Source organism: Neophocaena asiaeorientalis, unplaced genomic scaffold (genome assembly GCF_003031525.2).
Source record: "Neophocaena asiaeorientalis asiaeorientalis breed wild unplaced genomic scaffold, Neophocaena_asiaeorientalis_V1.1 scaffold43, whole genome shotgun sequence".
Lineage (NCBI taxonomy): Eukaryota > Metazoa > Chordata > Mammalia > Artiodactyla > Phocoenidae > Neophocaena > Neophocaena asiaeorientalis.
The window spans coordinates 15,757,701-15,773,475 of NW_020173674.1; the positions used below are offsets into that span (position 1 = coordinate 15,757,701).

Consider the following 15,775-nt stretch of genomic DNA (forward strand, 5'->3'; position numbering starts at 1 on the left):
CCTAAAGCAGCGCATGCAACCTCAGATTCTGAGAAATTTCACCGCCTCTACTGAACCACGAGCCAGCCCCATGTGTTCCCCAAAGCAAACCCCAGGAACTTATTTATGTTCCAAGGTTAAAGTGCCAGTCTCTGCCCTGGAAGGAGAGTCTCCTGGTTATTGGCAAAACAGAGCAGAGGGCAGCTGGAGCTGGCCGAGAACACAGAGGTGAGGGGCCAGAGGTCTTCCCAGTTAGTGCCAAGTCCCAGCTGCATAAGGCAGCATTTCAAAGGGCCCCTAGCCTCTGCTGTTGGAGCTGTGTGGCCTTGGGCAAGTTGCCTCAGCTGTCAGAGCCCCGGTGTCTACAGCTATCAAGAGCCAATGCGCACAGGAGCTCTGGGAGGAATGGCTTTCTGTGTTCGGGAAGCAGCTGCCCAGGAACAGCAGTCTCTGAAGAGAGAGGTGTCCTCATGCCTGTCTCCAGCTTGGCTCAGATCCCTAACAACTCGGATCTGAGCCCGGATATGGATGTTTCGATAATTATCATCATGGGAGGGGGGCACCAAAATGAAAGTGTTGTGGGTTCTGAAGACAACCCACAAAGAAGACGTTCACGCAGCCTCGGCAACGGGTAACAGCATGAGAAGAGGCAAACAGCGTATCGAGGCTGCCTGCTTGGGCACCCTGGTTCTAGTGCTTGCCAGAAAGTTCTTCTTGCTACCCTGTGAAGGCGGAGGCCTTGTGCCTGCCCCATCCTTTACCCAGGGTGGCGGTTATGAGGATCAAACCAGATTGTTCTATGAGAACATATTGGGGTAAAATTTGCCCTGCAGGAGGGTGAATTTTTAAATGTATTCCAAAAAATTAGGGTTGAAACGATGCCCTGTTGCGTGATGTGTTGTGAGCCTGGCCTTGAACTGGCACACACCATCAGCCTCGTGAAAAGCTCCTGGCCCGCCATGGGGGCCCAGAGACTCCATTCTCCCCAGTCCCTGCCTGTCTGCCTCCTCAGACATTGTCTCCAGCTGCCCAGGGGACACAAGATGCCTGCTGCACCCCAGTCTCTTTGCACATTTTGGACACGCTGGGGCTGCAGGTCACTCCCAGGACAGCCCACTCAAGGCAGCCTCTCTCCGACACTGCTCTCCTATAACTGGCCCACGGAAGGCATCTCCCCCTTCTTTCTTTAAGGCGGCAACAGCTGCTATTTCTCCAGCCATTCCCTCACAGGGACACCCAAGGGGATGGGATTTCAAGGAATGAGTTTTCTTCAGGCCAGGCACCAACACAAAGCACTTGGTACCTATCATCTCACCCTTAAGTTTATCCTGCAAGATGGGTGTTGCTATCTCCAAACTTTAGATGAGGAAACAGGCTCAGAGATGTTAGGGAACTTTCACAAGGCCACACAGCCAGGCAGATAGAGTTAAGGTTTGAACCCAGGTCTATCACTGCCAAAGCTCATCTCATCATCCATCAGCAGCTCTCACGATGGTGACCCCTGGACCTGCCCAGACAGGGGTTCAGTGAAAGGAGGGACACGGTGAAGCGGCTGTGCCTGAGGAAGAGTCTGGAATTCCAACTGGGAGGCTCCACTTCCCAACAACTTTTTTTTTCTTTTTAAAAAATTTATTTATTTATTTATTTTTGGCTGCGTTGGGTCTTCGTTGCTGTGCGTGGGCTTTCTGTAGTTGTGGTGAGCGGGGGCTACTCTTCATTGTGGTGCGCGGGCTTCTTACTGCGGTGGCTTCTCTTGTTGCGGAGCACGGGCTCTAGGCATGCGGGCTTCAGTAGTTGTGGCACGCGGGCTCCAGTAGTTGTGGCGCACGGGCTTAGTTTCTCCGCGGCATGTGGGATCTTCCCGGACCAGGGCTCGAACCCGTGTCCCCTGCATTGGCAGGCGGGTTCTTTACCACCGCGCCACCACGGAAGCCCCCCAACTTTTCCAGAGAGAAGGCTGGTGTCCTCTGGCCCAGGCAGTGGTCGGGTGGGGTGGGGAGAGGAGTGTGGATGACATCCAAACCCACTCTTTTGCCCGTGGTGATGGCACAGGGCCCTCCCCACCCACGGACGTCCCGGCACTTGATGCAGTGCAGGCAGGGCCCAGCCAGACAGTGGGCGCGCCAGGACCTCCCACGGAGGTGAGAGGGCACTCGGAGCAGTGCCATCAGGCCAGGGGCTCCCTCCCGCATCTGAGATTACTGTTTGAAGATATGAAGAAGAAAACCACAAAGGCTTGGTTGATGGGGGTCATGAGGCCAGAGGAAATGGAATAGAACTGCCAGCTGCCAGCGCAGGAAGGAAACTTCCAGATGAGCTGGGTCAGTGTTCAGAGCGAGGGGTGTGACTCACTAGTGGGCCATACAATCAGTTAGGGAGCCGTCACCAGCAGTTCTGAATGACGCAAAACAGACAACATCAGAGTAGAGACGTGTAATGAAGTGTTGTTCTATTAAGCTTTAGTTTTAGTTAAATGTGTGTGGAAACTTTTTTTTTTCTTAACCATGAACTGTGGTCAAAACAGCTACAAAAAATTAAATTGGTGCAACCCCTGTATTCTGCAGATGGGAAAACTGGGGCCAAGTGCAGAAGGGCTTGGCCCAGGGCCCAGAGACAGGATGCCAGGACACTACTGCCCCAGCACCCAGGGGCCACCTTTCAGAGGCCCAACTTCCTACTCACCTTTTAACCTTAGACACAACCAGCCTTGCCAACGGTTGCCCCCTGTTGCTCCCAGGCGAGAGTGGGAAGGATACAGTGCTTTGTATTGGGGTGGGGAGCAATGGGGTGTCGTGAAAGAACTTTCTCCTTCCTCTCTGGCTCTCTCCCCGCCTCCTTTCCCTCCTCCCAAGCCCCCCTCCATGGGAACACCCCAGAATCAGGTCCCTTTCCACACTCCCTCCCACTGCCCCCCCAATGGCCCCGTACAGCCGCCTCCCGAGTCTCTCTTGGCCAGGCTGGGGCCTCTCTCCCCCAAGGCCTTGTCCTAGACCTGTCTACACAGAAGTCACGCCACCTCCATCACAGTGAGATCCGCCCCAAGCCCGCAGGTTGGAGGAGGCTCCTCCCCGTCTACATTATTTGATGATGCCAGTTACCCAGACCGAGACGGGTCTACACTGTCACGCTCAATTCTCGCAACAACCCAGTCTTATTGGCAGACAAACTCAGGCCAAGAAATTTGCCAAAGGCCACACAGCAGTAAGCGGAGGAGCTGGCTCTAGAACCAGGTCTACACGGCACCAAAACTGACACCTGGACACTCCCCTGCCCGGCCGATTCCCGGCAGCCGTCCCTCCAAAGGATCCTGGATGGGGCAGGATGACCGTGTCGGGGAGGGGGGAGTATCTCTTACCTTAGTTGCAACCAGGAAAGGAACGTTCCAGCCCCGGGGGGTGGGGCAAGAATACTGGAAATGTTCTCCCAAGCCCCCTGAGTCCCTCCTCCAGGAGGGGAGGACAGACTTCTCTGACAGGGGAGCTTGGAGAAAGCACTGGCCTGGGGGAACGGCGAATCCCTTTCCTGCCCACTTGCAGATGCGCCCGCCCACAGACAGGGAGTGTGCTGCTCGGCTCCTGTGTCCCCCGCCTGGGAGGGAGGGACACCGGGAAGGGCCAGCGTCCACCTGCTGGAAGCAGGCCTGGAGGCCCACCTCCTTGGCTCTCCACACGCTGGCGCGGCGGGGCTGGCAGCGACTTTCCCAGCAGCTGGCGGGGACAGGGCCTGCTGTGCTGTTTCCTTGAATAGGGTGCCTCAGGGCCCAGACTTGGTGAGGGAGTATCAAGAGTCTGACCATGGTCATGGATAGAAGCCAAGGTCTCCCATCCAGCTCTGTCAGACATGTTGACCTCATAGCTGAGCCCTGTGTCTGTTTTTCTTTTGCTTCAGGACTCGCGGCAAGAAGGGTTGTTACCAGCACCAGGAAACACATCTTTTCTCCTCACTGCTCCCAGAGTGCCTAGCAGGCCACACACGCAGATCCCTCTGCCTGAGCTCCCGTCCAGGTCTCGCACAGGTCTCCCCACCTCGAGTCCCATCCCCTCGCTCCCTCCTGATAAGTACATTTTCCTAAAAGTCTCAGCCCTCGGAGGCTCCCCACCATCAGAGCCTTTGGCCTGGGGCGGCTCCCAGGTCTGATCTGGGCCCATCTTCTCTCACTGTCTCTCCTCCAGCTCAGCACTCCCTACACAAGCCCTGGACACAAGCCACCTAGGCTCCACTGCTCATGAGCCTTCAGGCTGTTACTTCAGGGTCCTCCTTCCCATTCTCCAAGTGCCTCCTCCGCCGTGCAGCGTTCCATGACCACTACCCCAAACTACGTCCCATATTCCCCCAACACGTGTGGCACTCACTGTCAGGACCCCTTGTTCCACATTCACCTTGTTATTGAGGTTCTTCAAGTATGCGTCTTGTTTTCTCAACAAACGACACACGATGAGATGACAGTTCTAACACTGGCTAAGATGTACTGAGTGCTTGCTTACTCTAGGCCAGGCACAGCCTCTCCTTCAAGGAGAGAAGCTTTCTAGAGCACTGGCCTGGCACGTTATTGCTGCTCAAAGCACGGCACGATTTTCTCAAATATACACAAACACTGGTGGTAGGAGAAGCTGGGGCAACCTTTCTGGAAAGTCATTCACATGATGTATTCAAGGCCTTAAAAATACGTATAGCCTTCCGAATCTGGGCCAGGACCCCACTTTCAGGAATGTATTCTAAGAAACAATCATACACGTGCACAAAGGTTTAGCCACAGGACGGCTGCAAAAGTGGAGGGGTGGTGCTTCAGTTTCATCAATTGTAAAGTGGGAATAAAAACAATGCCTAGCCCACAGCCTGTTATGTGGATTCATAAATCATGAGTCAATGTATGTAAAGCACTTAACACAGTGCCTGGCACAATATTCAGGCTCTATAAAAATGTTACTTATCTCTTCTTTTATTATTTGAATTGAGGTCTGATTGAGGCCAAATCCTGGACTCCTAGCTACACTGCAGCCCCACCATCCACTCTCATGATTTCCAAAATCAGCAGAATGGTTACAAATAGCAAAAGCAACTCCAACCTGAACAATGTTTGAACTATCCAACATAACGGACTGGGTACATAATGATACAACTATATACCATTCTATGCTGCCACTTCTTAAGGAACAACAATTAATGTCATGCGTCAATTTAAAAAATAAGTAGCAAAAGGCTACAAGTTGATGAGTTCAGTATGAAGTTGCTTTCTTTCTTTCTTTTTTTTTTTTTTGAAGTATACAAACGTGTAGAGAAGAAATCCACTGCAAAATGTGAAGAGCTGTCATCTCCAGTGTGAAGCTATAAATGATTTTCCTTTTATCTTTCTTTTAAATTTCTTACCAAGAACACGTATCCCTTTTGTAGTCAGGAATAAAAACTAATGTTGAAGAAGAAAATGAAAACCATGCTGGTTTACTTCTACCTGTGATAGGAGGGATCGTGTCTCCCTTTTATATGTTCCCCACTGCATCTAACACACAATTTCTGGACATAAAAGCCCTGGTCTTGAACAGAATTCCTGATTCCACACTGCCTGGCAATCCTGTTTACTCTTCCAGGCCAAGGCATCCTGTACAGCATCTAGAAATGGCCTGCAAGGACAAGAAAACAATGGCGGGGGTGTGTCACACTGTCTGTGACCCGCTTGCCAGGCCGGGGAGCAGCATGAACTGACCCGAGGGGGAAGAGGCGGTGGAACCCGGCCAGGGCTGGTGCATTAGGAGACCAATTACCTGGGGAGCATGTGGCGAGGCCGCTAAGAGCTACCGGGCCTCGATGCAAGGCCGCTTTGACATCTGGGAGCTCTCTTCAGTGCGCTGTAAAGAGCTTCCCAGGAGACGCTTAAGTGCAGCTGGATCTTAATATGATCAGCCTCCTTGTGCACAATTTCCATATTGCTCTTCCTCCCACAGCCACTGGGCCTCCCCTCGCTGCCCACAGCAGAGGTGCAGGCACCCAGGGAGCCGGGCAAGGGGAAGGGTAGGGTCACAGGGCCATCTGTCAGTCACAGCGGCACTGCCCACCCAGCAGAGGGGTTAGGGTTGGGGCTAGCAGGGCAGGTGGAATGTTCTACTTAAAACCATTACAGGGCTTCCCTGGTGGCGCAGCGGTTGAGGGTCCGCCTGCTGATATGCTAGGAACATTAGCATCAGGCATGTCACATTCATGAGCTCGACCCTCACAAGACCTCAGGGGGGCGGCTGCCTCTGTGTCCACTTCACAGCTGAGGAGACTGAGGTTTGGGGGCTGACAGACGGGTCCAAGGTGACTCGGCTAGGAAGGACAGAGCGGGACTCAAGGCCAGGTCAGCCTGGCTCAGGTTGAGGCTAGACCCACGGGGGCTCTGCAGTAAGTCTGCCAGATGTGGAGCCTGGGACAGAGCGGGTGTGTCAAAGCTCTTTCCTAAGTCCACCCTTGCAGGCAGCACTGTGACAGTAAAGGGGGCCTGACCAGTCTTGCCTGAAGCTGTCCAGCTAAGTCCCCCAAGCAGCTGGTGCAGAGCTTGGCCTGCGCTATGTTCGGCAGGAAGATGCTCCCTCGAGCTGCGCCAGGGATCCTGGCCACGTGCCGAGCCACCTGGCCAGGACGGCATGGAGATCGCCAACACCAGTCCCTGGAGGGCTGCCCCAACAGGCACTGCGACCTTCTGGGGCTGTCTGTGCCCATGTTCCCTCTTGTCACCAGGGTCTGCCTTCAGCTGGGGATCTCAGAAGAGGTCACGGAATCTCAGAGCGGTGGAAAGAACACTGGCCTAGGCACTTGCTGTGGCTCTTCACGCTGCTTCTGCCGGCATGGCCCTGGGTGGCCCTCAGAAGAGCATCTGTCCAACGGGGAGAGTAGCTCCTAGCCTACACTCTCACAGGACTTGTGGAGACAAAGAGCAAGGCAGGGGGAGAGTCCGCCAGCTCTCCTCTCTGGCTCCCCTCTCTGAGCCCAGGGCGGGAGGCCCTCCAGGGGGCCGACTGGGGGGTGAGCGGGAAGCCACACACTCAGACGTCCTCCCCAGATTTTTGCCTCTAGGCTAACTGTCCTCCTTTCCCCTTTACACGGGGTGAATAGAGGCTCACAGCTAACATCAGAGACAGGGTTCAGGGAAGAAATTAGTGGCTAATCCCTTGATATATTTTTCAGAGAAAACATTCCAGAAAAGTTTTCTCTAACCAACAGGGGCATGGGGGAGACACTTCTGCGGGGCCCTCCTCCTCTCCTGGACTCTCCTGAGTCCCGACCGGGTGGGCAGCAGCCTGAATACCCCAGGCCCAAGTCTGGGAGGCCCTCACGGCATCCTTCGTCCACCCATCCCACAAACTTTCTTTAGGCAGGGAGGACACAGCCCGCAACCCAGAATCGCTTTTTGGAGGGTGTGGATTCCCTTCCTAGATGGTCCCATCCTCATGCAGACAAGGGTGGGGGCAGGGAGGGACCTGGTGGCAGAGGCTCCGACTCAGTCCTCAGAGCGACAGAGCGGCCCGGGGGAGGGCCTCCCTGCTGCAGCCTCCTGGCAAGGCGAGGCTGCCGTCCTGTCTCCGCGGCTAATGCTGCCCTGCAGGCTCGCGCTCGCCTTCTCGGGGGCGTCTGGAGCATCACAGGCGCTGCGCGGCAGGCGCTGGCCACAGCGCTCGCCCACACCCCTCCTGCAGTGGGCGACTAACTGCAACGTGATCACGCAGCCCTCGAGAGCCCCACGCCTGGCCCACCACTTCCTCCTGCTTCCCGCCCCCTGGAGAGAAGCTTCCAGGCTCCCAGGCAAGGACCCGAGGTTTTGCTGGCTGCTAAAGGGGATGAGAAAAGCACAGTCCCTCCGGCGCCAGGAGACTCAGGCTGCCGCTTCCCCCATCCCCCCTACGCCAGGGCCTGGGGAGGCCCAGAGATCGCACTAAATGACTGCAGACAAGTAACCACGCAGGAGCCTGCCCACCAGGGACACCCAGTCTCAGGATCGAATCTATCCTCTAAGTACCTCAGTTTCCTCAGCTGTTTAAAAAACCAACCAACCGCCTCATACGGTTGCTTTTAAGAATAAGTCAGATTATGTACGTAACAGGTCCAGTAAATACTCTACACTTCCTCCTGGCTTTCACCTTTCCTTCCCTTTTAGAAACCTAGACTTTGTGTCCAGAGTTAAAAGCTAGTGGGGTCAGAGGCCAGGATCCTGCCTGAGCGTGTCCACACTTGTGGAGGCCACATGAGAATAGGGACTGTCCCTGGTGTCCAGGGAGCGTGACATCACCATTACATGGAGGGGAAGTGATAGCATTCAAATAACGGTAATGATAACAGTGTCACACATGCCTTGGTCATCTCCAAGTTGGCTCATCTGAGAAAACGATCTTTTGGGTAACGTTAGCTACAAAAATACTTACCTAATTTATCCTGTTTTCCTACGCGCCCAGCTGAAAGCCCAGCCCAGCATGGGGCTCTGGTCACAGGCTGGGGAAGGCTTTTCTGATTTATCACAGCAGTACTAAGCCAGCTAGAAAAGGCACCATTAGCCTGTGTTCCACCCTCATTAGTAAACATCAAAATAATTTCCCTGCTGACCCCGAGACACAGGAGTCATCATATCTAAGAATGGATTCCAGCAGCACAAAACTGACAGGGGTCTCATACTGGGGTTCCTTGCAAAGGGAAGCTGGGAGGGGGTAAAGAGACAGTTGTAAACTAAATCCCTCTGAGGAGAGCGTGTGGGTGGAACCACATATATGTAAAGATTTAAACAAACAGAATGCATCACTATGGAAACATTCGGCTTTTTCAAAGGCATGGTTAAGAACATAAAGCAATCAAGACTTCAGATTCAACACTACAAGTGTTTATGACCAGAAAAGGCAAAGTGGGTCTTAGATATTCTGCAGCCAAGTGAAAGCTGCCAGAACTCAAGGAAGAACTATTCCCAGCAGGGCAGGGACCAACGTGTCAGGGCTTCCTCTGAAGCCGCCCAGCTGGAGCGCTCTGCTCACTGCAGTGCCCACTGAGCTCTTCTGGGGTCGCCATGACACAATTCAGGAGACGGTGCCACTTACTGACCAGGTCCCGACAGACCTGCCACTCGCGAGGGCAGGTCATACCAGCCATGGAGGCAGCAGGGAGGGAGTGTCACAGCAAAATGGCGGGTTTATGAGCTGTGACCCATTTATTAGGAATCATCGATGCCACGTGAGTTAGTGGTTAGCTGTAGACTGAGGATACAAGCTGATGTTGTGTCAGACTGCTCCGACCCATGCTTCGAGGCAAGGTGCCTGCTGTCAACATGCTGTCAGTGTGCAGAGCTTACCCTGCTTCTCGGGCTATCTGCTGGTCAGAGTCGTGGTGTTGGTACGCATCGTGAGCAAGCCTGACGCTGAGTCCGGGCATCAGGGTCCCCAAATGTACTCACAGACAAGAGTGAAGGGAGGAAGGGACCACCTGTCTACCTCTGAAAGTTGGCTTGGATATGGTCAGGAAACATGCTCTCAGTCACTTGCCAGGAAGGTTAGAGGAGAATTTGTCTAATTTGTCATAAATTGGACTGTGTCTCCCCAAAATGAGCTTCCCCCAGTAAACTGGACAGTTCTAGTCCAGCTGGCAGCAGAGTCTCTGACTAGGAGATGCTCATGTGGATTAAGGAGAGATGAGGTGCAGACACCTGCACTGGTTCACAGGAAAGCCAGGGGACAAACAGAGTGGCCTGGCAGTCAGCCTGGCCAGCAGGGCACTAGGGTGAGCTTGGGTGAGGCTCATGGGCCTGGGGGTGCCCACTATTCTGCCTAAATCCTGCATGGCAGAGGGAAAAGCACAGTCTAGGCATTAGCCTGTGCTGTATGTGCTGGTTCTGCCGTTCATAAGTCCTAGGAAATGACTTCACCTCCTGGAGGCTCAGTTGCCTAGTCTCTACAATGGGAATAGCATCTTGTTTTGGCAGGGCTTCAGGGAGGATTAGGAATTATGTATGAAAAGCTCCTAGGACGGTTATTAAATTGTTCTGGCAGGTTATTAAAGCTCAAAAAACGGGCAACTAAAAAACTAGACCTGTTTTTCTTCATGCGACAGCCGTTATATTTGCTCCCTCTGCTTTACAAGTAATGTTGGCAAAAATAGCTTCGCCCTTAATTCCTAGTTAAGATCTACCACCAGTAAAACACAGCAACAGGTTGGTGCAGTCACTGAGCACGGGCCTCCTTTGCTGGGGTCTGGAATTCCTGTCCGGTCCTAACCCTGTACTTTTATTCTATGGCAAGTACTTACTTGACATTTCAGAAGGGACATTATCTTAGTGGTAGAAAGAATAGCAGTTCCGGCATTTGACAGCAAGAAACAAAACCTAAGACTGCTGCTCTCAGGTGAAGAAACCCAGGTGGTGGTCCAGGCTGTCTGCTCAAGAGTAGGAGTTAGTTTCCCTGACAGACACGGCAGTGATGAGGGAAGAGGTGAAATCGGAGCTGATGCAAGGGGAGAGCATGACCCCGGGTCAGGGCGGATGTGGTTAAGACCTGGAGTCATCTGCCAGCCCTGTCACTTGTGGGAACAGAAAAGGAATTTCCCCAGGTCATGCAGCCAACTCATAGCCAAAGCTGGCTGCACCACCCTGGCCAGATTGTGTTTGTTTGAATTGGAGGAAAGCTAGGGATTGAGTAGGTTTCATTTTATAGTTATGGTGATTTGTACCTCCCTCACGGTCAGTATGATGTTCAGATTTCATAAAGCATTTAGCATTTCTTAGAGAAAGGAGCAACACACAGGCAACAACATTTAAGAGACTCTGGTTCAAGAAGCTACAGAGCTTGTCAGAGAACAGCGCCTGGCCAGGCATGGCATTCATCTGCCTTCTGGGGAAGAGCCTGCCCAGCCTTTGGCATTTTATTGTGATCATGGAGATCATCAATCTTACAGCATGGAATGGAAACAAGATCAAAAGCAAGAAGGCTCGGTAAATTTTCCCCACAGGGAGCTAAGGGAAACTCTAACTCTCTCGCCCTACTTTCATCCATTTAAATCCATTCTCTTTCTCTCCAGCTTTTCCTGTCTTGGTTTGGAATTGGCATGCTGCTCCTAAGTCAAGGGGTCAGGAAGACACGTGCTTTTATGATGCAACAAGGGGCAGTCGCTCTGTCTGCTTTGGGAACCCTGGTGACATCAGAGACTAACGCTTTCATCTCGGGAACATGTGTAGAAGAAAACACTGAGTCAGAAGAAAGCCTTAGTCATAGGGCTACTGAAATCTAAAGTGAACAGGACTCTTAGGTAACTGAGTCCGTTCCCTGTAGGACTGCTCCCGCTCCTATCTGGCTAGGGTTTAAATGACTCCAGTCATTCTCCAGGGGGAACTAATCTATGTAGAACAGCTGCCACTAGCAGGGCGTTTGCTGCTCTTCAGCTGAAATTTCTCATGACATCACTCAATTCTTCCTCCCTTTGAGGGGACAGTTTTCTCTTGTATTTCAAGTAGTCCAGGTGGCTGCTTGGAGATGCACTGGAGAATACCACCTCTGCTCTTTATTCAGAGGCCTGTAACCTGTCTGAGCATATCCTGGGAAGATGGGCAGGCAAGGAGACTCAGTTAAATAAAGTGCTCCCAGAACATGCAGCTTTGCATTACAACAGCACACAAGCCAAGATGTTCAGGAGTCAAGGCAGACTTCAACAAAGCTCTGTTTGGGTTTTAGCAGCTGTCTGCCTACGCAAGGCTCCAGAGTCACTGACTCATATTTATATCTCCACTTTGCTAAAGGCACAAGGAACAAACATGTGTGGATTTACCCCGGAGGCAAAGTCCATTCATATTCCTTCAAATGAAGCGGGAGAGGGCAGAAAAAAAACTGCTTATGGACAAAATCATCTGTGAACACAGCCACAGCAGTTTTTAACTTGCCTAAAGAAAATATGTGATTTCAAAACATGATTAGGGATTACTGTTCCCACAGTAAACATATTACAAACATGAACTGTAGGCTGTCGTTTAATAGGACTCCAAGCTGGGAAGCAAATCCCATCCACATCTTCCAAACAGCCACACCATGAGAGCAGCTGGACCAGTCTCCGGAAGTTTCTTCATGGTGGAAGGTTTGCTCAGTCTCAGCACAGCTTCCCTCTCCAAGACCTCACATCACCAGTGCGCCCCTCAAGGGTCAGGATAAACTGTCCGAAAGGTCAAGTTTATTCTTGGTTCTCTAGAATGGTACTCCTTGGGCACTCGATGCTAAATGGAAATATGAATAACTCTGACATACACACACTTACACTTTTATTCCAAAGCAATTTAAAACTTATTTATGAGGACATAGACATGTTTCAATTTTATCTCCCGTCAATGAGCAGCAATAGCTCTTTTAAGTCTTGTGGAGAAAGGTCTCCTTCTCTGAAACAAATCTCCACCACCACCCTCACTGTGATATGTCAGCACCCTCACAGGGAGACAGTTTCATTTTTTCTAAGTGTTGCTCTTCCTCTCAGCCTCCTGCCATTTTTCCAAAGCTCAAAAGAAAACACATAAATGGCTGAGATCACAGACAGGCATGAGATTCCCCTCTCATGCTAAGTGTTCTTAATTTGCACACCTTAAAAATGGCCTGGCCTAAGCTATGGAGCTGTGCAGCCCCCATACGCTAGCCACTGGCTGCCTGAAGCTTTAAATTAATTAAAAATTCAGTTCTTCAGCACACTAGCCATATCTCAAGAGATCAACAGTCATGTGTATAGTGGCTACCACACTGGGCTACACAGATACAGAGTATTTCCATCCTCACAGGACTTTCTAGTGGACACTGCTGCTGTAGAGGGCCACTTTGACTGTCAGTACAATCAAAACCCCTTGGAAATGATGTCAGTTTATTGCCTCTTGCTCATTATAAAAGCCACTTGCTTTTCACCACATCTAATATAGAAATTAATAACCGCAAGCCAGTCAGGAAACAGCCTCTACATGACAGCAAATCCACGTTACTTGCATGTTCTCACCTGCCAGTCTGCTTGGGTGGCTCCTTCCATGAGTAACAAGGTCCCGTGAGCCAAGGGTAACTTCACTCTGTCCACATATGTGTAGTCCCCATTCTCTTCCTAGAAAACAGCATTCATTGCACTGAATTTTTTTGCTTGTGTGATCAAGATGCTGCAACAGAACATGACACTGGTCGAAGAGATGCCAGCCTCCACTCAGCCAGACTGGCTCTGTCACTTGGCGGCTGACTGGCCTTAGGCAGGTTACTTCATCTCTCTGTTCCTGAATTTACTCACTTGTAAAATAAGGATGACGAGAGTACCTGCCACACAGGGCTGCTGTGAGCCTCACCTTACACATGTGAGGATTACTTGCAGACTGGCACACATTAGGACTGGCACACATTAGGACTGGCACACATTAGGACTGGCACACATTAGGTACAGCATAGCAGCTATTAGTATTAGTATTATCAGCACTCAAAATGCAGAAAAGCACATTCTGGCCTATGAAGGAATTCAAAGTCATGTATACAATAATTCTTTACATCTGCCTTATCCTGTGCCCTGTGTTTTGACATAGTGTTAGGAGAAGAGGCTTTCAAACAAGACATGGTGTCATGAGTTTTGACCCCCTTCTCATAATTTATGCTAATTCACTAATTGGTACCTATGTTAAAACTAGTCACAACTCTTCCGATGGCTATTTTGGTATTTTGGAGATATATTCTTGTTTCTTTCCAGAACAGTCAACAACAAGATCTTCTCAAAGAAGGGAGCTCTGCTGTGACCGGAACAGTGCTGCTAAACTGAGACTGGCTGTGTAAGCCTTTGAGAATGGATCGCAACTCCGGAGCACCTAGGATACAAATGCCAGTATTTACATTGCCCCTTTCTTCCAGAGCTCAAAGTCAATTCACGTCCAACACCATAATGAAGCCTCCCAGCGCGGGCTGCAATATGGCCAACAGGTGGTGTCACTCCTCCTCCACCGCTGTCACAGGGGCACATTAAACAACTTCCTTGCTCACAGCAACAAAGAGCACATCAAGAATTGAGACAGGGACAGACCCAAGTTTCCTGACTTCTTCACCTCCATTCCGGGCAGATTCGTCCATTCATCTGCTTCACTTCCAATGCAAGAGATTACATTTGGGTTACTACAGGATTAATTTCACTGCAATGCTGTGTTTATGTTTATTATCGTAGGGGTACTTCTGAGAATGTAACTGTTTACAATGATTTCCCCCAGGAAAATCAAAATCAAAACAAAATGAACTTCCATAAACAGTCTAGGTTCCCGCCCCCAGCCCTTGGCAGTGACTTTGTCAAGCACTGTCATGACTTTATAAGCAGAAGATATACGCAATGCTTGAAATAACTTTTGGTCTCAGTGACTGATTTTGTGTCTGCCACCTTTTGCCTTCCAGTAATAAGTAAGCACCAAAACATTTACCTCTGACCCCTCAGCCAACCAGTGGGAAGGTGACCCTGTCCTCAGGTAGCCCAGCTCCATCTCAGAAAAGCAAAAGGTTGCTCTCTGAAAAAAGTATTCCAGACAGAGGAGATGTCTGTTCTACTGAAGAAAAGATATCAGAAGGGAGTGCATCGTTCATGAAATCAGAGGGTCCAAGGCTCCTTGATTTAGGCTGTAAAGTCAGTAACCAGATCAAGGTTCAACACAGCTAGAAACAGAACTGTTGCTGCCCTCTATATACTCCAGAAGTACAACGGGGCCTTAATCTATAAACCAAGCACAGACACTAAGACAGGAGAGTGCAGTGGACAGGAAAGACACTTAACACAACAGGAAGAGAATCCTGAGATGAAGATCTCTTAGAACATTAGAACATTATTGGGATAACACTGTACCTCAACTACACTTCAATTTAAAAAAAGAAAAAAATACACTACGGAGGAAAAGCATGTTCTAGGAAGAAGGAATTGTATATGCAACAGCCCAGAGGCCAAGAAACCAAGCCCCATCCTGTGTACACAGGTCTGTGAGACCAGGGAGCACGTGTAAGGAGTAATTTGGAGAAGTTAGAAAAGTTAAGAGCCAGCATTTTCTCATCCAGTGTTGCTCTGCCAAAGCCACTGTAATAAAATGCAAATTTGATCTCAGAATTCCTCTCCCTTGCTTAAAATACTTTAATGACATCCCAAAGGTTTCAGGATGAAGTTCAAATCCATTAGCTTGGCACCCAAGGCTCCTGATGACCTGCCTGCTCCTTCTCTTTAGTTTCAGCTCCTACATCTCTCTCACGGGCACCCTGTGCTCCAAATAAATGGAACTACTTACAGTTTTCCAAACATGAAAAAAACCCCACCATTATTGGGGAGGAGGGAGTGCTAGGGCCAGTGGAAGAGAAGAGGGGAGCACTGTAACTCTACCTGGAAACACGAAGCAGGAGTAGACCCAGCAAGTGAAAGAGAATTCCAAATGCAAGAGGGAAACATCAGCATGGACGGAAAGTGACGGTCAACAGAGCCACATTTCCCTCACTATTCCTAAGATCTGAGGTTTTCAAGTGAGAGAAAGCCTCAGGTTGGTTTGAAACACATTACATCCAGTATAACCATTAGTTGTACCAAAGAGCAAAAGAGGCTGAGCCTTCACTTGGCAGGGGGCTACTCTCATCAGTCCCTGAAGGAGACAGTGATACCAGCACACTTACAGCGAGAGGTGATGTCATTACTTTGCTGCTTGTTATTCGTTCCTTCCAACACCCTTGGCTTAGGAATTACATTCCTATTTCACAGAAGGAGACAGAAGGGAGGGCAGGGGATTCTATCAAGGCAACACAGAGCTCACAAATGCTTCCTTCCCGAGACCAGAGCAGCAACAGACCAAAGA

General features: G+C 50.6%; 1 protein-coding gene across 2 annotated transcripts in view; it reads right to left on the minus strand.

Annotated features, from left to right (window-relative positions):
* Positions 1 to 15,775, minus strand: part of ALKBH3 (alkB homolog 3, alpha-ketoglutarate dependent dioxygenase) — a 50,886-nt gene that overhangs the window by 3,877 nt on the left and 31,234 nt on the right. The window contains exons 9-10 of one of the 2 annotated variants that reach the window (XM_024748805.1): positions 12,940 to 13,038; positions 11,671 to 12,181 (exon numbers count right to left, since the gene is read on the minus strand). In XM_024748805.1, coding sequence (XP_024604573.1) covers positions 12,104 to 12,181; positions 12,940 to 13,038 — 177 coding nt within the window. In that variant the 3' untranslated portion in view covers positions 11,671 to 12,103. Of the gene's footprint in view, positions 1 to 11,670; positions 12,182 to 12,939; positions 13,039 to 15,775 lie in introns of those variants that run through there. The other variant, XM_024748806.1, reaches the window with a different exon arrangement.